The 22251-nt window shown below is 38.6% G+C and overlaps 1 protein-coding gene across 1 annotated transcript in view; it reads left to right on the forward strand.

Moving 5' to 3' along the window:
• Positions 1-22251, forward strand: part of SLC25A12 (solute carrier family 25 (aspartate/glutamate carrier), member 12) — a gene marked incomplete at its 5' end in the record, with an annotated part of 49137 nt that overhangs the window by 16471 nt on the left and 10415 nt on the right. Inside the window, 9 exons of the mRNA XM_009072678.1 lie at positions 2831-2970; positions 5679-5825; positions 6932-7070; positions 8434-8527; positions 9103-9187; positions 14802-14886; positions 15268-15426; positions 18568-18620; positions 18813-18893. Coding sequence (XP_009070926.1) covers positions 2831-2970; positions 5679-5825; positions 6932-7070; positions 8434-8527; positions 9103-9187; positions 14802-14886; positions 15268-15426; positions 18568-18620; positions 18813-18893 — 983 coding nt within the window. The remainder of the gene's footprint in view (positions 1-2830; positions 2971-5678; positions 5826-6931; positions 7071-8433; positions 8528-9102; positions 9188-14801; positions 14887-15267; positions 15427-18567; positions 18621-18812; positions 18894-22251) is intronic.

Here is a 22251-nt window from a genome sequence, read left to right on the forward strand (position 1 = left end):
TATCCTTAATCTATTGTGAGGAAAGTATCCCTACTCTTGTGTAGACAGAGTAAATTTTAGCACTTAGATGTTTGAGAGTCTCAAATGGCTTTGGAGAATTGGATTTAGTGTTTCCATGGTTTTACCTGTGTCAGTTACTTTACTGTGAGGGTGGTGAGACACTGGCACAGGTTGCCCAGAGCAGCTGTGGCTTCTCTGTCCCTGGAAGTGTTCAAGGCCAGGTCAGATGAGGCTTTGAGCTAGTGGAAGGTGTCCCTGCCCATGGCAGGGAGGTTGGAACTAGATGATCTTCAAGGTCCCTTCCAATCCAAACCATCCCATGGTTCTATGAGTATTCAGAAGAAGTACAAAATTTTGACTCTGCACCACAAGTGTTTCCTACACAAAGAAAACATGGGATATAATTAATCCCATTAGATACAACAGTATATCTGCAGTACATGCAGTATACATTACTGAGTATGAGTGATTGCCTAGGGAAGAGAAATGGATAAGGCACCTCAGTTTTCAGCAAATTAACAGGCTAGTTTGGATATCATTTATTAAAGCTAGTTAGCCACTTCTGGAGTTCTTCAACTAATGAATATAAACATTAATTAAACAGTATTATTTTTATGTGCTGAAGAATCTTGGCTTTTGATATGTTGTGACTAGTTATAAATGTTTTTATGAAGAAACAAATCAATAGTGTAGTGAACTGATTCTTGGTTGTTTAAGTAGTATACAAGTAAATCCTTGAATGAGACCAGAGGCTTAAGTCTCATTTAAAATAATGGAAAGATCTGGCTCTATGAGTATGTATGGATAAGAAAAGAAAACTTCTAAAGAAAAAAGACTTTTTTTACCTTTCTTAAGGTTAAAATAAGCAATCATTGCTAACAATTGAAAATAGAATTTACATTTTCTGGCTGCTTCCGCACATTCTTTCCTAAGTTTTCATTAGAAGAATGATGTGTATTAGAAGTCAGTTTTGCAGCCATGTAACTAGTTGCTGTTTGTGCATTGGTAGTCAAGCCAGTAGATCCACTGAAGCAGTGTCTTCTGCTCTTTGCACAGTTCAGTGCCCTTTTGCAGGCTGCTCAGTGAGCTGCACTGACCTGCTTGTGTCTGTAGCACATGAAGACTCTAGGTATCTTGGTCAAAAGCTACAGTGAATTAGTTGTAGGTGGGGAGCTTAGATTTACATCTCTTGATTATTTGGTCTCTAGCAATGATGAATAAATCTATTGCAGGCAAAACTTTCAAAGGAAGTATGGCAAAGTGAATAGTGTAGGACTATGCATTTGGTGCTTTGTTTCTCATTTTCTGAACCCTCATCTTGCATATTGATACTGGTGAGTAGGTATGAGTGGACAGCACAAGTAGAATAGTTCTTTAGGTTTCTCATTTACCCAAACAACTCCTTTTGCCTACCTCTCAGTGGAAACTGTGGTTCAAACTGTAGGTTTTTGACTATACTCTGTGTTTGACCTTTAAGTAAGGGTTAAATTGCAGTTAAATCACTTGCCATAATCTGCCCTTTGAAGATGTAATCCCAGTCTAGTGTGAAGCAGGTGATCTAGCCAAGGAATCCTGCTTTGTATGTCCCCATTCTGAGACACATATTCTGGACATTTCCCTTCCTTTCCTTGCTGAAAAGATAAAACCATGTAGTGGTTTGTCTAAATTTGATCTAGAACTAGTAGAAAGGCTATAGAACTGAAACAATGAGTGAATCAAGTAGTCCTTTAGCATAGAGAAAGCAATACATTTACTCCAAGTACATCCTGACACAGTTATCAGATGATTAATTGAAGTGTTTCTCACTGCATTTTTTTTCTTTTAGCAGAACTGTTAAAACATATAAGAGGTGTGTTTTCAGCTAAAATATTTTGTAGTTTGTTTTAAATTCAAGCTGTATGGCACATTTTATTTTGGTTGTTAGCAGGTTGTAGGTTGATAAAAACAAAAGGTTTCAGGTACTTTGAAAAGTATTCAGGTGGTATGGTTAGGTGTCCAGTTCTGCAGTTTCTGTGGTTGGATAATCTGCACAAAAAACAGGCTTGTTCTGCAGCATGGCAATGCTGTGTATGAATAATGCATGCTGCTTTTCAGATGAGGTTTTTGACTGAACTCAGATAATATGTTTGGCATTTAGATTTCAGTTGTACAGTATACATGTGGAGAATTCCATAATCTGAAATGGCAGTTTTTTCTTTGCTTCATTTAAAAGAGGACATCTCTATCTTCACTTATCTTAAAACATTTTAATAACTGAGACTACCAATTATGTTTTATAGGATTTGATTTTTGTGCTAAGGCCTTATCAAAAGCATCTAATAACGTGCTTTCTGCTGAGTTAATGATATGTTTTAGATGTCATTTCTTATACCTATCTTCAATAGCCATATTCAGACAGTGTGATTGTAATAATCAAGTTTCAATCAAACCATACTTAGTATGACAAATATTGCCTGAGATTGTAATGCAGGTATTCGTGCTCTTGATAAAGGGCTTAATTTGACTCCTAGCAGAGACAGAGAACCACTATTGATTTTTATATCAGAATGCAAAATAGCTCTTATTTATCATGTATGAGGGAAATTGCTTCTTAATTAAAACTAAATAAAACACTCACTTCAAGGTTTTATGCAGAAACACAAAATGTATCATGTTGTGTCTCTAATGTGTCCTTATACAGGTCGGTAAAGGTGCAGTTAGCAATTATTCTTAACAAGCTAAAACACTTCTTAAACAGCTGCTGAAATCGTCATTTGTTTGTATCCTTCCTGGAATGTTTGCAGATTTCCTGTACCCCAAGGCTCACTTGTTGTTTTTCCCTCCCCCAAAGCAAATGTCAAAGAAATATTTGAACAAACTGTTATTCATCTTCAAATCCCCTTCAACTGGGACTGTGAGTTCATTCGACTGCATTTTGGACATAACAGGAAGAAGCATCTTAACTATTCAGAGTTCACTCAGTTTCTTCAGGTCAGTTATTAACCTTCTTCCAAAGTAGAACTGAAATTCATTTCACTTCTAATAATACACTAACGCCATTATAAATCTTGAGCTTATTCTGGTAGTGATAATCCTGATCTGATACTAATCCTGACAGCTATGATGAACTGCTATCTCTCCATACCAGTTTTGTAAGCATTGTGTAATCTCTGTGTTTTAACTTGAACACCATCCTTGAGAAGAATGGCACTAAACATACTGTTCATGAAATTAACCATTTTACTGGTTGTTAAACTGGATTGAGGGTGTACTTTTTCTGTCAAAGGAATTTAATAGCAAACTAACCTCTAACAGAGGAGGATAACATCCTTGATATAGCCATTTGTTATGGACCAAACAACCTCCCATACAGAGGTTTTAGCTTCTGTAAAATTTCTTTTAGTTTTCTAAACATTATCCTAATGCTTGCACGTTTTTTCTCTCACTGGCACACATGGTACCACACGTATATTGGGTGTTCAGTCTTAAATGCAGCCAACTTTGCAGGAGGTACACCTGATTTCCTGAGGTGCTGCTGAAGTACCCTCTAGGGATCAGGCTTTAAAGGATTTCACTTGTAGAACTGCACTTGGTGCTAGGCCAAAAAGTTAGAGTTAAAGTGTATGATGAATTGAACATTATACTACAAGGAAGTAAAGGAAGATCAATTATAAAGGATGGAGAAGGAGGAAAGTAGGAGAAATTTGCATTATAATTCATGGAAAAGGAGTTCACAGAATTGTAGGTAATTGCGCTGAATTCCATAAATTAGCATACAATGGTCACCTCGGGATATAACTTATAATTTTCTGTCTGGTAAATGTGAAGAAAAATAGACTGTACACTTGCAGAGCTGGCCTTTGGTACCAAAAAAGTTTCATATGTACTGTCTTAAAAGTAAGGAGTGATAGATGTGCTTTGACATAATCTGTAATTATTGTCCAGGATAAAAATAGGTCATCATATCGCAGAATAGTTTGGGTTGGAAGGGACTTTTAAAGGTCAGCTAGTCCAACCCCCTTGCAATGCACAGGGACATCTTCAATGAGATCAGGTTGCCCAGAGCTCTGTTCGACCTGACCTTGAATGTTTCCAGGGATGGGGGAACCACTACCTCTCTGGGCAACCTGTGCCAGTGTTTTGCCACCCTCATCATAGAAAATATCATCCTTATATCGGACTGAGTCTACCCTCTTTTAGTTTAAAACCATTACTCCTTGTCCTATGGCAGCGGGCCTTACTTAAAAGTCTATCCCCATCTTTCTTAAAAGCCCCTTGGAGTATTGAAAGGCTGCAGTAAGGTCTCCCAGGAGCCTTTTGTTTTCTTCTCTCCAGGCTGAACAAGCCCAACTCTCAGTCTTTTCTCACAGAGGAGGTCTCCAGCCCTCTATCATTTTTGTGACCCTCCTCTGGACCTGCTCCAACAAGTCCATGTCTTTGCTGTACTGAGCTGTGTCTAGATCTAGAGCAGATCTTACCTGAAGTCTCTACTGAGATACTGGAGTTCGACACAGTCTTTCAAGGCTGCACTATAACTTGATGTTACTTTCAAGGAATAAACTGTGTCCTGTGTTTGATACTACATATTTTATGGAATCCCAGGAAGAAAATACCCAGATTGTTAGTGAGAACCTTTTTGTTGGAATCTCAGAGCAAAGTGATAAATGGGTTTATGTCTATTGTTCCAAGAAACTGCCATGTAAGATACAGCAACCTCTGACTGTCATCATATAATAAAAACCCTTAGTAGGGAAGACCAGTATGGGTTGCAGTAATTTCAATATGGACCAAATTAGATGTTGTTTATCCCTCCTTTTAGATCAGGTAGTTTTTCTCATTTGGTCTAACAGCATCTTTTGGGGTTTGGGACTTGGATCAGAGCAGGTTTGTTGCACCCTGATCTAGAAAACCTTGATCTTGAGGTTGTGAGAGTTGAGAAATTACTGTAAAGGTGATATAAGCTAGATGGTTTGCCCTCTTCGTACTCTGTTAGAACATGGTTATTATTTTAGCAGCTTCTAGAGGTCTGAATGACAGCTGAATGTGCTTTATTGTTTGCTTGAATAGAAGGAAACAACTTTTTCTGGACATAGAATTTACAACCATCATTATTATCCTGAGGTTAGGTTACCACAGTGTGCTTTATATGAAGGTTTTTACAGTTTGTATGGGAGTTTTAAATTGCCTGAAATGAGTGACCATTTCTGACATTATGGGAGATAGCTGTTTGGGGCAGTCTAAATCTATATTATATAATTTTCACTGTCCTCCTGTTTATTTTCAAGTACTTTTCAATGAGTTAGTTTGTAATAGCCCAGTCATATTTCATCTTGGATGTGTAAGAGTTCAGCTCACTTTGAGTCTTTAACATCAATACCAGAAGTTTCCCTAGCAGTGAAGTATTTAATAAAGGAACAGATAGCAGACAGGACATGGGGATGTGAAGTTTATTTCTCAAATCATCTAGTAAAAGTGCATATTTCCTTATAGTAGAATTGAGGCTTTTCTCTGACAGAGGAATGAATGTACACATAGAATCAGTATGCAGACTTCTTGTTTTAGTTGAGCTGGCCATGAAGTTTAAACTGTGGTTGTGCTACAGACATACTGGAGCATAAGAACATGAAATTAGTGGAAGTTTTGTGAGCATTGAGTTACAGAATTTGCTTCTAATCTCTATCTCTGAATGTTCATTCTAGGAGCTGCAGTCAGAACATGCAAGACAAGCCTTTGCCTTGAAGGACAAAAGTAAAAGTGGTATGATAACTGGGCTGGACTTCAACGAGATCATGATTACCATTCGCTCACATATGCTAACTCCATTTGTGGAGGAAAACTTAGTTTCAGTAAGTGTAAAAAAAATGGTGCTTTGAACTCAGTGTTTAATAGGTGTAATGTTTTAAGGTGGTACTTTTTTGCTCCCATTTTGTCTTCTACCTGTTTATCGCTGCCTCCGTGCTAGAGATTATCACCTTCATAGTAGAGTGGTCAGGGTGAAACGTGGCAGCTTTACTTGGCTGCAGTGATAGAAAAGGTTCACAGTCTAGTTTACATGTTTAAAGTGCCATTGGAGGCAGTTTGAGTTATTCTACTATACTTTCCACTAAAGCAGGGCAAACTGTACTTGGCACAGAAAGAATCACAGAATTGTTGAACCATGTAGGTTGGAAAAGACCTTTGAGGTCATCAAATCCAGTGGAAGTCATTTAGGACAAAAGCATCCCATTTTTATATTTGAATATATGACAGATCTCAGAAGGTGGAGACTGCTTACGGTTTTGTCCTTTTATATACTCTTGCATTCTTTTCTTTTTCAGATCAGAATTTGGAAAATCAGTATGTAGATTCTAGAGGTAGAATGGTTACAGCTGTGATAGTTTGGCAAGATCTGTAGGTAAAGTAATGACATACAAGTTATAAACTAAAAGTATATAGTATGAAAATTATGTAAGAATGAAATTTATATGAAAGATAAAGTAATGACTTTAATCTTACTATCTTACCTATAAATCTTGCCTTGCCTTACTAATAAGGCATACTGTCTGCCATAAAATTTATAGTATCTACTAACTTTAGACCTTGAAGTAAATAGTCACTGACATGTGTCATGCAAGAAGTCAGTCAGTGCCTTTATCTAAAGTAGATCTGCATGCATTTCTCTTTTAGAAAATTACTCACTGACACATTTAGTGTGTCTATCAGATAAATTGAGTAATAATCTGCTTACATGATTATTTCCTAATTGTTTCCTAGTGTTCAATTTTTACCACAAAAATAGCATCCTGTCTAATAATTCTCTCCTCTTGTTTCTGTTAAAAATATCTTAAAATTGCAGGAATAAAATATATCTTTAATTCTTTCATAATTTGCCCAAATGGATGTTTATGTAATTTGTAATAAGATGTTCTAAAAGGGCTCAAGGCACTTAACTGCGTTCATTTAATTTTTAAAGGTAGCTGGTGGAACTGTCTCACATCAGGTCAGCTTCTCCTATTTCAATGCATTTAATGCTCTTTTGAATAACATGGATCTTGTTAGGAAGATATACAGTAATATAGCAGGTACAAGAAAAGATATTGAAGTCACAAAAGGTAAAGTATATTTCCTACATTTAATTAATGTTTTAATTCTGTCCATTTTGTAATCTGGTGATGCATATGGGTTAAGGCAAGTCAGAAGCTTGTGAAGAAGTATGTGAGATTAAAGCTACTGTCAAACGGGTTAAGGCAAGTCAGAAGCTGCAATAGTATGTGAGATTAAAGCTACTGTCAAAGTGTTTTTTTCACTGTGGATGATTTTCATCCTCACAGCTTAGTAAGTATTTTCAGTTAGCTCATTAAGAAAATTCTGGCAGGAGCTGTGTTGGCCTTACTAGTTTGAATAGGTAACTGCCAGTCAGTGTATTACTGAGGATTTTACTTAGATTTGCTTAGGGAATGTGATAGAATGGGTTAAGTTTGAAAATCCATTATCAGTAATCTCTGTGTTGTTTTAGCTCTACTTGATTGATTCGTTATTAAATCTTTTTTTAGAAAAATCATAAGATTTATAACTTCTTAGTGCTTATTTGTCTGAGCAGTTTTATACATAGTTTGTCTGTTAGAACATAGCAGATCCCTGTGCATGTGAAAGGTTGCCATATTTCAGCCTGGCTGCAGGCATGAGTGGATTGCTTTAGTAGTCATTTTATGACAGATTTTATCACCAGTTTTATTACTTGTATGGATGGGACTAGCCAAGCCACTGTGTGCTACAAAGCATGTCAAGTGCCTTTTGTTTTTCTTCTTTGTTTGGCTTATATTGATGTGCTCTGCATACCTCTGTCCCTGAAGGAAAGCATAAAATGCCTGTTCTCATCCTCCAAACAGTGCTAACAAATTGCTTGGCAATGTTTTTCAGTACAGATGAATAAATACATCTTGCCTGGATTTGTGTTGAGGAAAAAGGCTGCTGTGTTCTCACTGCCCAGGCTTGTTAACTGCAGCTTGCCAGTTATGTCATGAACGTGTTGTGTCATTTGGCTTAGATGAACACCTAAGCTTGGGGTCACTCAGAGCAGGCAGAGGAAGAAGTCTGGACATGGTGGCAATAGATGAGTCAGTTGTCCTTAAAGCTGTGCATAATGGACCATTGTTCTGTTCTGTTTTGCAGAACTTCAGAAGCAAGAATCACAAGTTGTGTGTGTTGTTTGTTAAGCTTGCTAATATGAGGATTTTTGTTGTTTTTGATGAATTGTTGCCATAAATCCGAGTGGTGGAGTCAGGCTCGCCCTCGTTGCAAAGTCCTGTTTCCAGATGGGTGTCCCCCTAAAGATACCTTTTCCCTTTGCATTATGGGTTTTGCTTCTTGGTGATGGACTTAATTTTTATGATGTTAAAGTTATTGGTGAGCACTGAAAGGAGAAATCTGACAAATAACACAGTTGTTGTATTTCGCTTTCCCTCTTAAATCCAGAGGAATTTACCCATTCTGCAATCCACTTTGGACAAGTTACACCACTGGAAATAGATATTCTCTACCAACTTACAGATTTATACAGTGTTACTGGGTAACATAATGTCTCATTTTATCATTTTGCAATCATTATTTTGCTGTTTTCTGTGTGAAAAATTAAGACACTTTTGGCTTAATTTTTAAAAGTTTTGTGTTCCATTATATTTTGTCACAGTACTTTATTCAATGTTAACTGATTTTGGTGTGTGGGTGGGTTTTGTAAGTGAATTGGGTATATCAAGCACAACTACTAATTGTCCTATTCTAGGTATACATGTGAAATAGCAAAACACTATAAAATACAGTACTCCCAACAGGCTACAATGCACTGGTTGATGTTTTGTATGGATCCTTAATGCATGCAAAATCTTAGGTAGAAATAACTAGAAATAGTTAAATTTGTGTATTATATTCCAAATTACTAGTAACCAAGAGCTCCTGAATGCTCCAAGCTCCCTTCATCTCCAAGCATTCTTAGTTGCAGTGTAGCAGACTTAGGTGTCCATTCAGATTATGACAGGTGTCTTTTTTTAAACTCAGATGTACTCCGTGAGGTGTGGCCAGGAAAACTATTGAATGTGTTTGATGTTTTATCTAACAGTAATTTGCTTTTCTCTGCCTTGTGTAAAGGCGCTTGACGTTGGCAGATATTGAGAGAATAGCACCCCTGGCTGAAGGTGCATTACCTTACAACTTGGCAGAACTCCAGAGGCAGGTAGGTGGAAGAGTAAAGTATTTGCATGTACTTGCAAATGAAAAATAAGAATAATACACTTTAAACAGATGCCTAACAAGTGAAACATGTTGTGTGTATTGTTCTAAGGACAGAAGTGGGGCAGACCGTTAGACTCTCAATGTGTCTAAGCAAGGTATTAGATGTCATGTGGAAGAATGGCCTGTTTAGATATGAGTATGTGTAGGTGCTTGGATTCCTTACTGTGGATACCTTTGTTTGCTCTCAAAAAGGCCTTCAATGGGACACAGTCCTCCAGGAACTTCTGCAGCATGGGTCCTTCTCATGGGCTGTAGTTCTCCACGAACTGCCTGTGTGGCTCCTTTCCATGGGATGCAGTCCCTCAGGAAGGGACCATACCATGGTCTTCTCCATGGGCTGCAGAAGGTGCTTGGATTCCTTACTGTGGATACCTTTGTTTGCTCTCAAAAAGGCCTTCAATGGGACACAGTCCTCCAGGAACTTCTGCAGCATGGGTCCTTCTCATGGGCTGTAGTTCTCCACGAACTGCCTGTGTGGCTCCTTTCCATGGGATGCAGTCCCTCAGGAAGGGACCATACCATGGTCTTCTCCATGGGCTGCAGAGGCACAGCACAGCCCGCCTCATCCTCCTTCTCCACTGACCCTGTTGCCTGCAGAGCTGTTTCTCTCACATATTCTCACGCCTCTCTCTGGTTGCCATTGCACAGGGTTTTTTCCCCCCTTCTTCAATCTGTTATCCCAGAGGTGCTACCACTGTTGCTGATGGCTTTGGCCTTGGCCTTGGCCAGCAGTGGGTCTGTCTTGGAGCCATCTGGTGTTCTGTAAGACATGGGGGAAGCTTCCAGCAGCTTCTGACAGAAGCCTCTTTTGTAGCCCCAGCCCCTAACCTTGCCACACAAACTCAATAAAGGTAGTAAAAAATACGAGTATTAAATGCAAGGCTTATAAATGTGTTCTTTTTTTAAAACATTGGATGAAATTATTGACTTAACCATTTATCTAAAATGATAAATGAATTTGACTGTACTAGTTGGCTATCTGATCTAGACAGTAGAAGCAGAGTTCAAATGTATTGAGACTGATGAAAAGGGTAGAATTAGAAGATGAAAAACATCATAGTAGAAGGTTAACCCTTTATTGCACCAGAACGTTGCATTAATGTTTGCTAGCTTTGCTTTTATCACTGTTTACTTAATAAACATACACATGTACAGTACAACATAAGAGTCCCAGGCTGTGCAGTTGGATTTTGAATAGAAATAATTTCTTACCCCTCAGTAAGAACTGAAGATTTAGGACCAAACATGATGCAGGTGTTTGGTATGTTGGCTTATGTTTAGACTTTCTACCATGCACATATTGCTCACTTTCAGGCCTGCAGCTTTCAAATTGTGTTAAAAATAAATCTAGGTTTGGGGGACTCATCTTCACATGTTTTCAGTTCTACAGTCTGAGAGATTTTCTTCTGCAAGAAGATCCATCTGATGGTAGTTAAGTTGTGAATTAAATATTGCCTTGCCTTTGGATCTGAAGTAGTGCTGCTCTTGACACAACAGGCTGTCCTGCTAATAGAAATGTTCCATTCTATTCCATTCCATTCCAGTTATATTTTAGGGAAATGCTTTTTCTGAAGCACTTTGCAAGAGACTGTTCTTATGAGAGTGAATCGGGAAATTAACTCCACTGTTAATAATGTAGAGAAAATAATGCAGAGACAATAATGCACTGGAGAAAATCCTTGAGATGGTTCCACAGCAGATCCAGAAGGGAAGGCATGTACACACATTGGGTTGCATGGTTGCATAATCATAATATACACAGGCCAGGTGCACATTGGTGTTTATTGTGCATGACAAAAAATAGGATCTGATCTCAAAAGTTTCTGCTGTGCAATCTTTTACTTAGTTTTACTGTTAGAACTTCATGAGAAATTGCAGTTCCACACAGAGCTGTACATTCTGAAGTAAGCTTTACATGAAAAGACATTAGTGTTCATCTGAAGTGGTGGACTTTGCATCAAGAATATCTCCACATCCACTTTCCTCCAGTAATATACAAAGGGAAGTAGGATATCTAGTTCTTCAGATCTTGTATGAACACACAGCATAGTTCTAGCTATCTTTGTACACTCAGTAGATCAATATAATTTCTCACCCTTAAGTTTCCCATTTTCTTGCAATGTCTAAGCAACTCCAAGTCTCACTCTTTCAGTCTGTGTTAAGAGTTTATGGAGTGCCTATCAAAACATCCAAGACATTCCCAAATGAGCCTAGCCTGGCTTGGACTGGGTTCTGCTCCCCTGCCCATACCTTGCTTGGACACAGACATCTGAACTTCTTAGAAATCAACTGCTGAGCAGTCACATCTTGCAGCTCAGCATTTGTAGCAGTGTGACACTGCCCATGGGCTGTGTTCAGATGTTGCTCCTGAATTGCAGCTACCAGTTCCCGAGTGGCTCAGCTGCCTGAGCTGTTGGGACAGGAGGACCTGCAGCAATTCCTTTGGCAGCCACTCTGATCTCTGCTGTCTCCCATGATGTGAGGTTCAGATTGCCTGCCCTGGCAGTACTGCTGCAGGGTGGTCTGAGAGAAAGTGGCAGCAGTCACAGAATCAACTCTGCCTTCTTTGCCACATCAGTGTCCTGTATTTGCCAGTGGATAAGGGGTTCAGTCTATCTAAAAATGAAAGCTTTAATTTAAAAAGTCCTTTATTTCTCAGCTATTGCAAAGAGCAATCCCTTAAGCAGTTATATCCACTACAAAATTCGGGTATGCATCAGTGACAGGAAAATCTGGAATTAGTTCAACTGATGTGGTTGAAAAATAGTCCTATTTGGAATGCAACAAGTCTTCCATATATAAGACTTTGAGTGTATTTTAGTGACTGTTACTAGAACTGAATTTGATAATTTTGATGTCCTTCAAACAGATTGATCTAAAACACAGTGTCTGGTCTCTTCTTAGTGTTACCACTCTGTTGTCCTTTGTTGACCTTAGGCAATTGGAAGTAGATGAACCAATGAAATAAGTGTCCAAAACCTCCACAGCGGTAGCATCTTCCTGATGGCAAGAATGAGCCAGAAGTGTGTATACAACATTTATCCAGGCTAATAAGAAATTCTTTTGATTAATTTTGTAACAACATTCCTAACTGCCAACTTGGGTTTTAATCAGTTTCTTTTTACTCATCTTTCTGAGTAGAAAAAAATACTGACTTGATTTACTTTGCACTTCAGAACTAGCGCTGTAGCTTGGCACTGTTATAAAATGGACTCACTTGATAAGTTTCACTCATCACTAGAACAGAATACTCTTTTCACTCTTGAAGCAATACATTATATTTTTGTCTTATTCTACATTCTAGGTTAAGAGCAGAAAGCAAAGCAATTCCGTTTTCTTTGATTTCTAAGGAACAGTCTTTTATTAGACCTTCTCCAAAGTGAACCTTATATTAACTTATTTAACTGTATTGACAAAATGGAGAGCAAATATCATCCCAATGAGGTCCAGCTGTCCCTGGAAAATTAAACCAATTCTGTAATCGCTTTTATATGATTTTAAAAATCCTTTGTTAAGAAAAGTCTAAATTTTTACATAAAATCACTCTATATAGATCTGGTAGAAATGGAAATCAGCCTTCTTTCAACCATGTTTACTTTATTGTCAGTTTTTTTCATTGTGTAAGATTTTTTTAAAGCCTAGCAGCTGAATATCCTATGGGGATGACAGCTCCAGTAATTTTCTGTTTATAAATATTCATGATTTGAAAGCTATAGCATTAATTACATTCATTTACATATCCATCTGAGCACACAAGTAAACTGCAAACTTTGTGAACACTTATTTAATAATATAAAAGTGACGTTTCCTTCAGAAAGAGTTTGATTTTTAACATTCAGTGATGTGTTCATTAAGATTAATGTCTGAATGTAATGATTGGATTTTGATGAGAACCATGTGAAGCTTAGAGCAAAAAGAATAACCTTAAAGCAGCTGAAAGGCAGCAGGTGTGCTAAACTAGGAGAAAATTTTTATGGAATGAAGAACTAGTTCTGCTTCTGAGCCTTTTTGGGGTATTATTATTGCATGTGTCTTTTATTTACATGGATCAGATATGTCTGTATTTCAGAATTTATTTTGTCGTTATTTTGTTTTTATTATCCTTTGTTTTGTTTTTTTAAACAGGGAGTGATAGTGATTTTAAAATAGTGAAGATATTCCTTGGATTTCTTGTTTCTGTTTGCTTGTAAAGGCAGTGCATTTGATTTATGCTTTTTTTTTTATACTGGTCTGCACATGCAATGTGTAATTTTGGTGCGACCTAGAATTTCTCTATTCTTCTCTGCTCAGCTCTATTGTGGGGGAGGAAAATGTCTTCTGGAAAGAAATGCTTTTAGCTGTATCTTTTTTGTCTGGGGAAAAATTGTATAAAATATAATTGATGTTTTTTTCCAGGTAGTGATCTCATCTTTGATCTCATAGGCTTTTGTCCTGTGTGTATCCAGAGTAACCTCATGCAATAGAGGCAGGTTTTTGCACATCCAGTGTAGCACCAGCTCAAGCAGAGTAGCTTACACCGAGGTACATCCCATTGCTGTGGGTGTTCCTCTCCCCAGAGCTGCAGGGAGCTGACCATGCCATAGTTTGTGGTGTTGGTGTGTTAGCTGTGAGGTGTGTGTGTGTTTGATGGTCCTTGTGAAGGATTCCTAACAGGCATCGGAGCAAAGCCTCCTGTGCACTCTGGGGTCTGTCAGCATTCCAGCTGTGTGTCAGGAGCACATCTGCTAATGATACAGGCTGCTTTTAGGAAAAACAGGTTTGTTTTGGGGAATGGACTTTAGTATCTGCTTTAATACGGAATCAAGCAGCTAACGGCTTGGCCCCTTATCCAGCCCAGACAAGTTTTAGTGCATCATATAAATTCTTCTCTAATCCTTTTACTTGTGTTTGGATGAAAACTTGGCCCATCTTGCATCCTTCATAATCTGAGTGTGTAAACACATCTTGTTTATCAGTTACCTTGTTTCTAATAGCCACCTGATAATATGGTTATGAGTCTCTGCAGACTTCTATTTATTTAGGGCACTAACACATTTGTAGTAGTGTATGTCATTGAAATGAGTGAGGTCAACATTGTACCTGTAAATTAACAACCCCCTGAAAAGTCTTGTGGAGAATACTTTGGGAAATAACTGACTTTTTACTTGTTTTGAGGCCATGCCATGCCATGTTTATGCTATTCATTAATGTATATGTAATCTTAAAATCCTGTCTGTGAGACACAGAATTCCTTTTGAGCTAATGAATTTCATTAGAGTGCAAAGAGGGTTCCAGAATGGAAAGCAGCAAAGTTGTTTTCAGTTTCTGTCTTCTTTTTCTTGACCACAGTTGTTTCAGTTATGCTAGGAATATGTAAGGAAGAATATTTGAAAAATCTGCTTCATTCATTAGGTGTAATAGACATAATATAGTAATTATTTTTTCTTCTTCCTCTGTAACATAAAGATATCAGTTTGTATCAGGTTCATTCTGTAACATTATAAAAGCCAATTCACAGATGTCTTTGTTTTCCCATGCAGATTCTTACGCTTTTTTATTTCCCCTCCCTCACACAGCAATCGTTTGGAGAATTAGGCAGACCTATTTGGCTCCAGGTCGCTGAGTCAGCTTACAGGTTTGGTTTGGGCTCAGCTGCTGGAGGTGAGTAATACTTCTGCTGTCTGTTTTCAAGCCTGGGTTAGCTTAACACTATTTTGCCAGACTACTTGATCTCATCTGGGGTGTTCTAGAATCCCTCCACAGTCCTTTGAAACTCTACTCCAGTAACAAATTCCCTTTCTGGTAGTTCAGATCATTTTTCTTCATTACACACACCTTGTTTTATGTAACAGTGTAATCCATTACCTTGAGACTGTTTTCCTAGACCTTCAGCATTGTCCTTTCTTACCTCCAGCATACCAGAGATTTTACCAGCTTACAGATTCTTTGTTTCAGTAAATGCTGTAGAAAAATCACCACAGTAATGGTATATTACACCAGCGATGATGCAGCAGAAATGACATTCCTGATGCTCTCTTACAGCTGTTGGTGCTACTGCAGTGTATCCCATAGACCTGGTGAAAACCCGTATGCAGAACCAGCGCTCCACGGGCTCAGTCGTGGGAGAGTTGATGTATAAAAACAGCTTTGACTGCTTTAAAAAGGTTTTGCGTTTTGAAGGCTTTTTTGGTCTTTACAGAGGTAAGTGAATTGAAAAAATGATACATTGTGACATAGATACACATGTTTCTGCCCCTTTTGTTTTTTTAATACCTCAACAGCTAACTATGGGAAAATCAGGAAACTTGATGCCATGTGCAGGTTTTTTTTCATTTCAGGGCTCAGTATTTATCTTCTGTTGGGCACCCTTCATCCTAAACAATTCCTGGGAAGAACTGGGCATTGCTTTTGTTGTTCCTGATTTGCTTGCTGCTGCTGAAGTTGTTTAAATTTTTGGGGTGTGTCTGTTGTGGACATGATTGTTATCTCACAAACTGAGGGTTGCAACTTTTGGCTGGGGCAGACATCAGGAGCAGCTTAGCGTCTGGGGAATAAAGATCCATTTGATGCAAATACTTTTTGTTAAGAGACAACAGTCAGTCATTTTGAGATGTAACTAAACTGGATGCCAGATCTTATGCCTCAGTCCCACTTTGCAGATAGTGGGACTTGTTTTATGATGTTATTCCGTAAACCAGAAATTGCATCTTGCTGTTGAATTATGTTGGTCTATTGTACTTTAAAATATCAACAGTGGAACACATGAAACTGTAATTTAAAAAAAACAAACAACAAACTTCTTCGAAATATCAGTTAGGCTGTCTTATATCTTGCTTTAGCAAGATTTGTGAGGTGACACATACAGTGCGCATGCTAGCCAGTCCTCTGAAGTAGATATCTACTTGAAGTCTCTATTTTTTAATTGTCATATCACAGAACTTAATGAAGTTCTCAGTTTTCATAATGACCAGTAAGGTATTTATTAATTGGCACACCTTTTTTGGTTTTTTAGTTTGAGCAAAGTCACTTCTGTCACAGCATTTCGTTCTGCTTTGTGATATATTCTCTCAGTGAAGACACTGGACAGTGTCCTTTATGGACAGTATCTCACAAGTTTTTGCATGTGATAGTCTGTGGGTTCTGGCTGAAGAGTGTTTTGTAGTCTTGCAAGTGAGTGAAGGGAGGAATGTGCTGCTGGAAGTGTTAATGAAATAGCTGTAGTCTCTGTAAATTACATCCTTCTGGTAAATTATTTTCCCTTTTTTGTTGTTAAATCTTCCACAAAAGCATATGCTCCTTGAGTTACACCTATGAAACTGTTTCTACAGTGCTGTTTCACAGTACTGTTTTCTTTCTTGTGCCTCCCCAGCCCCATTTTTGCACGGAAGCATCTAAAACTGATCATTTGTTACTTGTATTTTTGTTTTCTAACCTTTCTCAAACACTCTGAAATCAAGGGTGATTCCATGGATGAGTTTAAAGCAAAGCTTTACACTCGAGGAAAAAATGTGCCTATTTGGAAAGAAAGTCAGTTTATTAAACTTTTTAGTAGTCTATTTAATAATTGTCTTTGAGATTGTTTGACATAAGGAGTTCATGTAGTCGTTTTGAAGATGTTGCAGTTAAGGGTCAGCATGTTGCTAAGATCTTGAACTCAGAATTAGAAGGTCTGTGGAAGTATGTTAAACTAAAGAGCAGAAACATTCCTGGAGTTGGCCATGGGTCTGTACCTGAGTTCGTATATTCCTGAGCTGGATTATCCTAATTGTGTTGTAATGTGGTCATTTACTGCAGCTTAAAAAACCAGAACTGAACATATACTGGAAATGTCAGTATTTTAAATAAAACCTGAACATTTTTGGACAGGAAAGTGAAGACACTTTTGGGTCCTACCATCCAACTTAAGAACTAGTAGAGTGTCTTCTAAGGTTGCTCACTAGACCATGCAGTGTCCCAGGTTCTCCAACACACCCTGTGTTTGTGCCCAGGGAGTTCAGCTGCATAAAACGGTGGGGGGAGAGGATTGTCCTCTGGTGTTTTGTCTGGCAGTTTGGGTTTTTTTTAATGTAGGCATTGCAGAACTGGGTTGTGTTTTCACAGCAGATCAGAGCTTCACGCTGGGAGGGCACCAGTTCTTTTTGATATTGTCAGCCTTTCTTTGAATTTAATAACTACCTTTCCTCAGCATAGTAAGTCTGTATATTGCACAGAAAGTAGCATGTTGGAAGAAAACACTATACTGCATATATTAACTGCTGCAATTTCTGTTTAGGTATGTTTGTTCTCTGAGCTTCCTTTTCAAGAAGTAGTATAAAAATTCTGCAGGCTGATTACATTGGGGAATTTTGAACATTTAAAATGAATTTTTAGCTATGATTCTTTTTACCTGATGAATAGTGGAAAGCTGCTCTGATCCAGTTTAATTGCTGTGGGATATTTTGTTAGTTAGCTGGCAAACACTTTTGACAAAATGATATTCCATAACCATGGTATAACATTAGGAAGTGACCACATCTAATAAAAATAAGCCTTGTAAGTTTTGTAACCTATACATATGCCAAAATGACTGGAGCAAATGGATTTAAAAATAACAGATGCTGTTACAATGTGGTATGTTAGGAAGTTAAGACTGCCATCTACTGATTTTTTTCCCAAACCTATTAGTTCCTAGGAAAGTGTATGTGCTTTTGTCAAATGGCATTTCATTTTGATAGCTCTTTTCCAGGAGCAAGGGCCTTGTCAAAATTGGTTTCTGCCCCCTAATACTTCCTCTTAGTGAGATAAAAAAATGCTTAATAGTAATAGGGTTTAAAGAAGTTCACGCTACCACGTTGAACTGAACAAGAGAAAATCCTTTATATCCTTAGTTGACTGGAGCCTTCAGAAGACTCAGGTTAGTGAGTCAGGTAGAAATGAGTCGATAATTTGTCATAGTCATGTGTATATCTCACAATTACTCTCCTATTTTAAAAAGTAATGGCAAGCTTTATGGCAAAATGATAAGGGGCTAAAAAAGTCAAACAAACTCTTATGTAGGAGGCATATCTAAGGTGTATGTTTGGTCCTTACCCTTTTTTTCCTTCTGTACAGCAACAGCATCAGGCTTGACTTGGTTGAGGAAGGCTGATCTGGTCACCCTTTTCATTATCACTTTCAACAGAAGTTGTAATGTGAAATTGTGTTGGTATGAACATGCAGTGCTCTAGCAGCATCCCATACTTAAATGCCATCCACCTCAAAGGATACCCCGTGTGCAGAAAGGCATTTCTGTACAGCTCTTATAACATACTAGTTTCTCTATTAGGAAGATAATGTTGCCTTATGATGTCTTTGTTTCTATAGGCTTGTTACCACAGCTGATAGGTGTTGCTCCAGAAAAGGCTATTAAGCTAACTGTACGTATCTTTTGTTTTTTTCCCCCTGGCATCCTTTTGTTTGTTAACACGCACAGGATTTATTTCCTAAAATGTGTGAAAGATGACCACTTACAAGCACTCTAATGTATATGGCTACAGATGTACTTGATATGTGTTAATAAGGAGGAAAAATAACTTAAAACAGTGTGTAACATATTGTATCTTTATTAGGTTAATGACTTTGTCAGAGACAAATTTACTAAGAAAGATGGTTCCATTCCATTCCCTGCAGAGGTCCTTGCTGGTGGCTGTGTAAGTATCTGTCCTGTATTCCTAGGGAATATTGATCCTCAGGCGCATGCAGTATGGCTGGAATGACAGTCAATGTGTGTGCTTGGTCGATTTGAACAGGAGTATTCTTTCTCCTCCCAGTCACAAGAAGCAAAACAAGTTGTTTTTCTGCTTGGAAAGCTTTGCATACTGCTGAGTTAAGTTCCCTTGGAATTACATGCTTAAACAACTTCTTTTGGCCCAGTTTCTGACTTCCAGTTCAGCAGTGGTTTTATTCACAGAGGCTGAAGAGAGGGTGTCTATCCTCCCTTTCCATGTGTTCTGTTGGGTTGCTCTTCATCATTAGTTTGGAAAGATGCAGATACTCCTTAAGAATGGATTATAGATATAAGTGAGTTTCCTTTGCAGGGGTGAGGGTGGCTAGAGTGGTGTAAAAAAGTCTATTTCTTGCTGAAGATTTTAAGAAGGAAAAAATACACTGTAACTTGCTGCATGTGAAATTCTTCTGTTTGTGAAGATGTGGGAAACGTGAGCGATGCAGTCTTACTTTTCAGGGAACAGGTATGAGTGATTGGTTAAACAACCCTATAAAATGTAGCTGTGTTACTGCAGATGCTAATTACAACCCTCCTCTAAATACAGTTAAAAAACAAATTGTGTTGCTGTTGAGGTCGAGGGTTGTAACTCAGTGGATGTTTTAGCAATCTGTAAGTGGTTCGAATTGATATTGGTGATAGATTTCTTCTGGTTTTGCACATTGCCTAATTTCATTTGTGGGATTCTCCAACACTTTGTTAACCCTATAAAATGTTTAAGGCTTGAGTTAGGTTTCTTTTGTCACAGAGACCACTAATAACTTCCAGTTGAGTAGGCTGACAGGCTGGTATAAAACCTCCTCAACTTACAACAAAACCTGGGGCAGAAAGGTTGTTGACCTCTGCAAACTTTTAATTCAAAGAAACAGCCCTGAAGGGAGGCTGCTCATAGTTCTGCCTGATTGAATTTGGCAGCCTGGTACATGCTTGAGTCTTCACCTGTCAGTGTACAAAGTTTATTTTCTGGGAAATGTGAGAAAGCAGCTATAATGTGCAGCTAGCAGAAGACTAACCTTTCTCTAGAAAGCTCAGTAACACAGAAAGCACATACAGCTCATTTAGAACAGAAATGAACAGAATTAATTAGTGTTTTTCTCTGTATTGTGCTTAAATTCATAATTAAAATCAAACATCTGATAATGAATTTTATTATTTTACATTATTTGTACTGAAATATATAATACTGAATTCAGTCTACATTAGAGGCTTTTCCACTTCCTGGTAGATACTCCTGTTCCAAAATAACTTCATTGTCTTACTGTAGTGAACATGCAAAAACTGGGGAGAAACTGAGTTTCATGTAAGCTTCCAGAAATGTGGATGTGTCTGTGAAGCTGAGCATCTTTGTGTTCTGTCCAAACACAACACTTTCTTCTAGCTGGTCTTAGCTGACATCCAATCTCCTTTTTCAAGATAATATTCATCTGGCTCAATCTGGGAGAATTTTGAACAAAATTGTAGGAGAGGCATTGGCCACAGTTTAGTGACCTGAGGGATGTTTCTTTGCAGCTCCCTCAGTATCATCTGATTTCTTACCAGCTAATGACTTCTCTGTCTGTACTGCTGCTTAGTTCCACTTTAGCAATTCCACTTCTTCCTAAATACCATAATCTTCATTAGCAAGACTTGAAATTTAAGAGTCTGAAACTATCAGTTGGGTAAAGCAGCAGCAAGTTGATGTTAGTCTTTCTTTTTCTCATCCTCAGACCTTTTCATCCTCGTTGTGACAGCTCTTTGCTATGTTGACTTGCTTGGAAATAAGGTTGATCTTTGCACTTTTGGTGTTCATTGTGTACTGTTTTTCTACAAAATACTATGGGACATAGCCAACAGTTACATCCAAGGAAGTGTCACAAGTAAGCTTAGTTGGTTTCGTCATGCAGGGGCACACAAGGCTTTGTGTTTGGGTGATGCTACCTCTCTTTTTCATTTTTCCTTTATGTTCTTCCTTCTCTCTGTTGGTACAAGGTGATGGGTCACTGTGGAACTGTGGGTTTTATATATGCCAAAATTATTTTCAGCATCTGGATTTGAGTGACTTGGGTTTTTGTGGCTTTTCCTCTATTGTTCAGCACTTAAGTATCTTGCTAGTAGTACACTATAAATATAGGCTAAATTTAAAACATACTTTTAACCATGTCATAACATGAGAAGTAACAGCATTATGTCTGTATGTAATTCTCAGAGATGTGCTTATTACTGTCTCTGACCATCATTTGCCTGTGTCTAGTCCTCATTAACAGGAATGATGCAGTTTTTCATCATTCTGGTGTGGAGCTGCTAGTGGATGAGCAAGATGAGCAAGCCATATTTCTAGCCATTTGACAGAGTTTACAGCAGAGGCCTCCCATGCTTTTGAAGGCTTTCCCTCTTGTGAGGTATACAAAATCATCTTGTGCATGCACAGCAACCAAAAGCATTCTTGTGAGGAGGTGGATGCAGCTTGAGAAAGGTTCCAGCAGACACAGCAAATTCTCCTTTCTGGATGGCAGAGCTGTATCAAAGCTTGTGTGTGGTGTCACAGACTTCTAAGACCCACACATGAGGACAGGTGGTACCTTTGACATTGAGACAGTAGTGATTCCAGACAGCCTGTGTAGGCTGCTCAGTGTCCTGAGCTCTGGAGTGTCTGCAGGCAGCACTGTACTGCCCAGCAAAGGGGCTGCTCACAGGCATGGCCTTCTCTGGAAGTGTTAACTCCAAGAGACTGTATCTCCTAGGCCAAAATCTTACTCCTCAGGCTCCAATTATTCTCAGCTCCTGTAAGCTTATGGAGTAAACTCCCATTCCCAGTCAGACACAACATCTCCACTCCCACAGCAGTTGACAGAGACATCCGCCCAGGCAGTGGCCTGTGTCTGTGCTCAGCTGTCCTTCCTTCCTGCAGGGCAGGGACCTCCCGCAGGCAGCCTGTGCCCCCTGCTCCTTTAAACCTACCTGCTGGCCCCTGGGCTGTGTGACAGTCGCTGGGGAGTGTAGGGTCTGCTGTGGCAGAGCCCAAATATTCCCAGCTGCTCTCAAGCTGTAGCTGGATTTGAAAACTGCAGAGCAGCTATGTGGGGCAGCTCAGTTACAGCAGTCAGGTCACACCTGTCAGTGAAAGGGCTCTGATCCCTGATGGATGAAACTGATACCTGATCTTCCTGCCTTCCTGAGACTGTTGGTTTGGTAATCATCAACAGCACTATCCCCACTTATGCCTGTTCAGAGTAAACAATTTCTTTCCCCACTGTTACTGTAATTAATTGAATTACATTTCATTGCAATTCAGTGATTAACCTGCA

This window comes from Acanthisitta chloris, unplaced genomic scaffold (genome assembly GCF_000695815.1).
Source record: "Acanthisitta chloris isolate BGI_N310 unplaced genomic scaffold, ASM69581v1 scaffold18054, whole genome shotgun sequence".
NCBI classification, from domain to species: Eukaryota; Metazoa; Chordata; class Aves; order Passeriformes; family Acanthisittidae; genus Acanthisitta; species Acanthisitta chloris.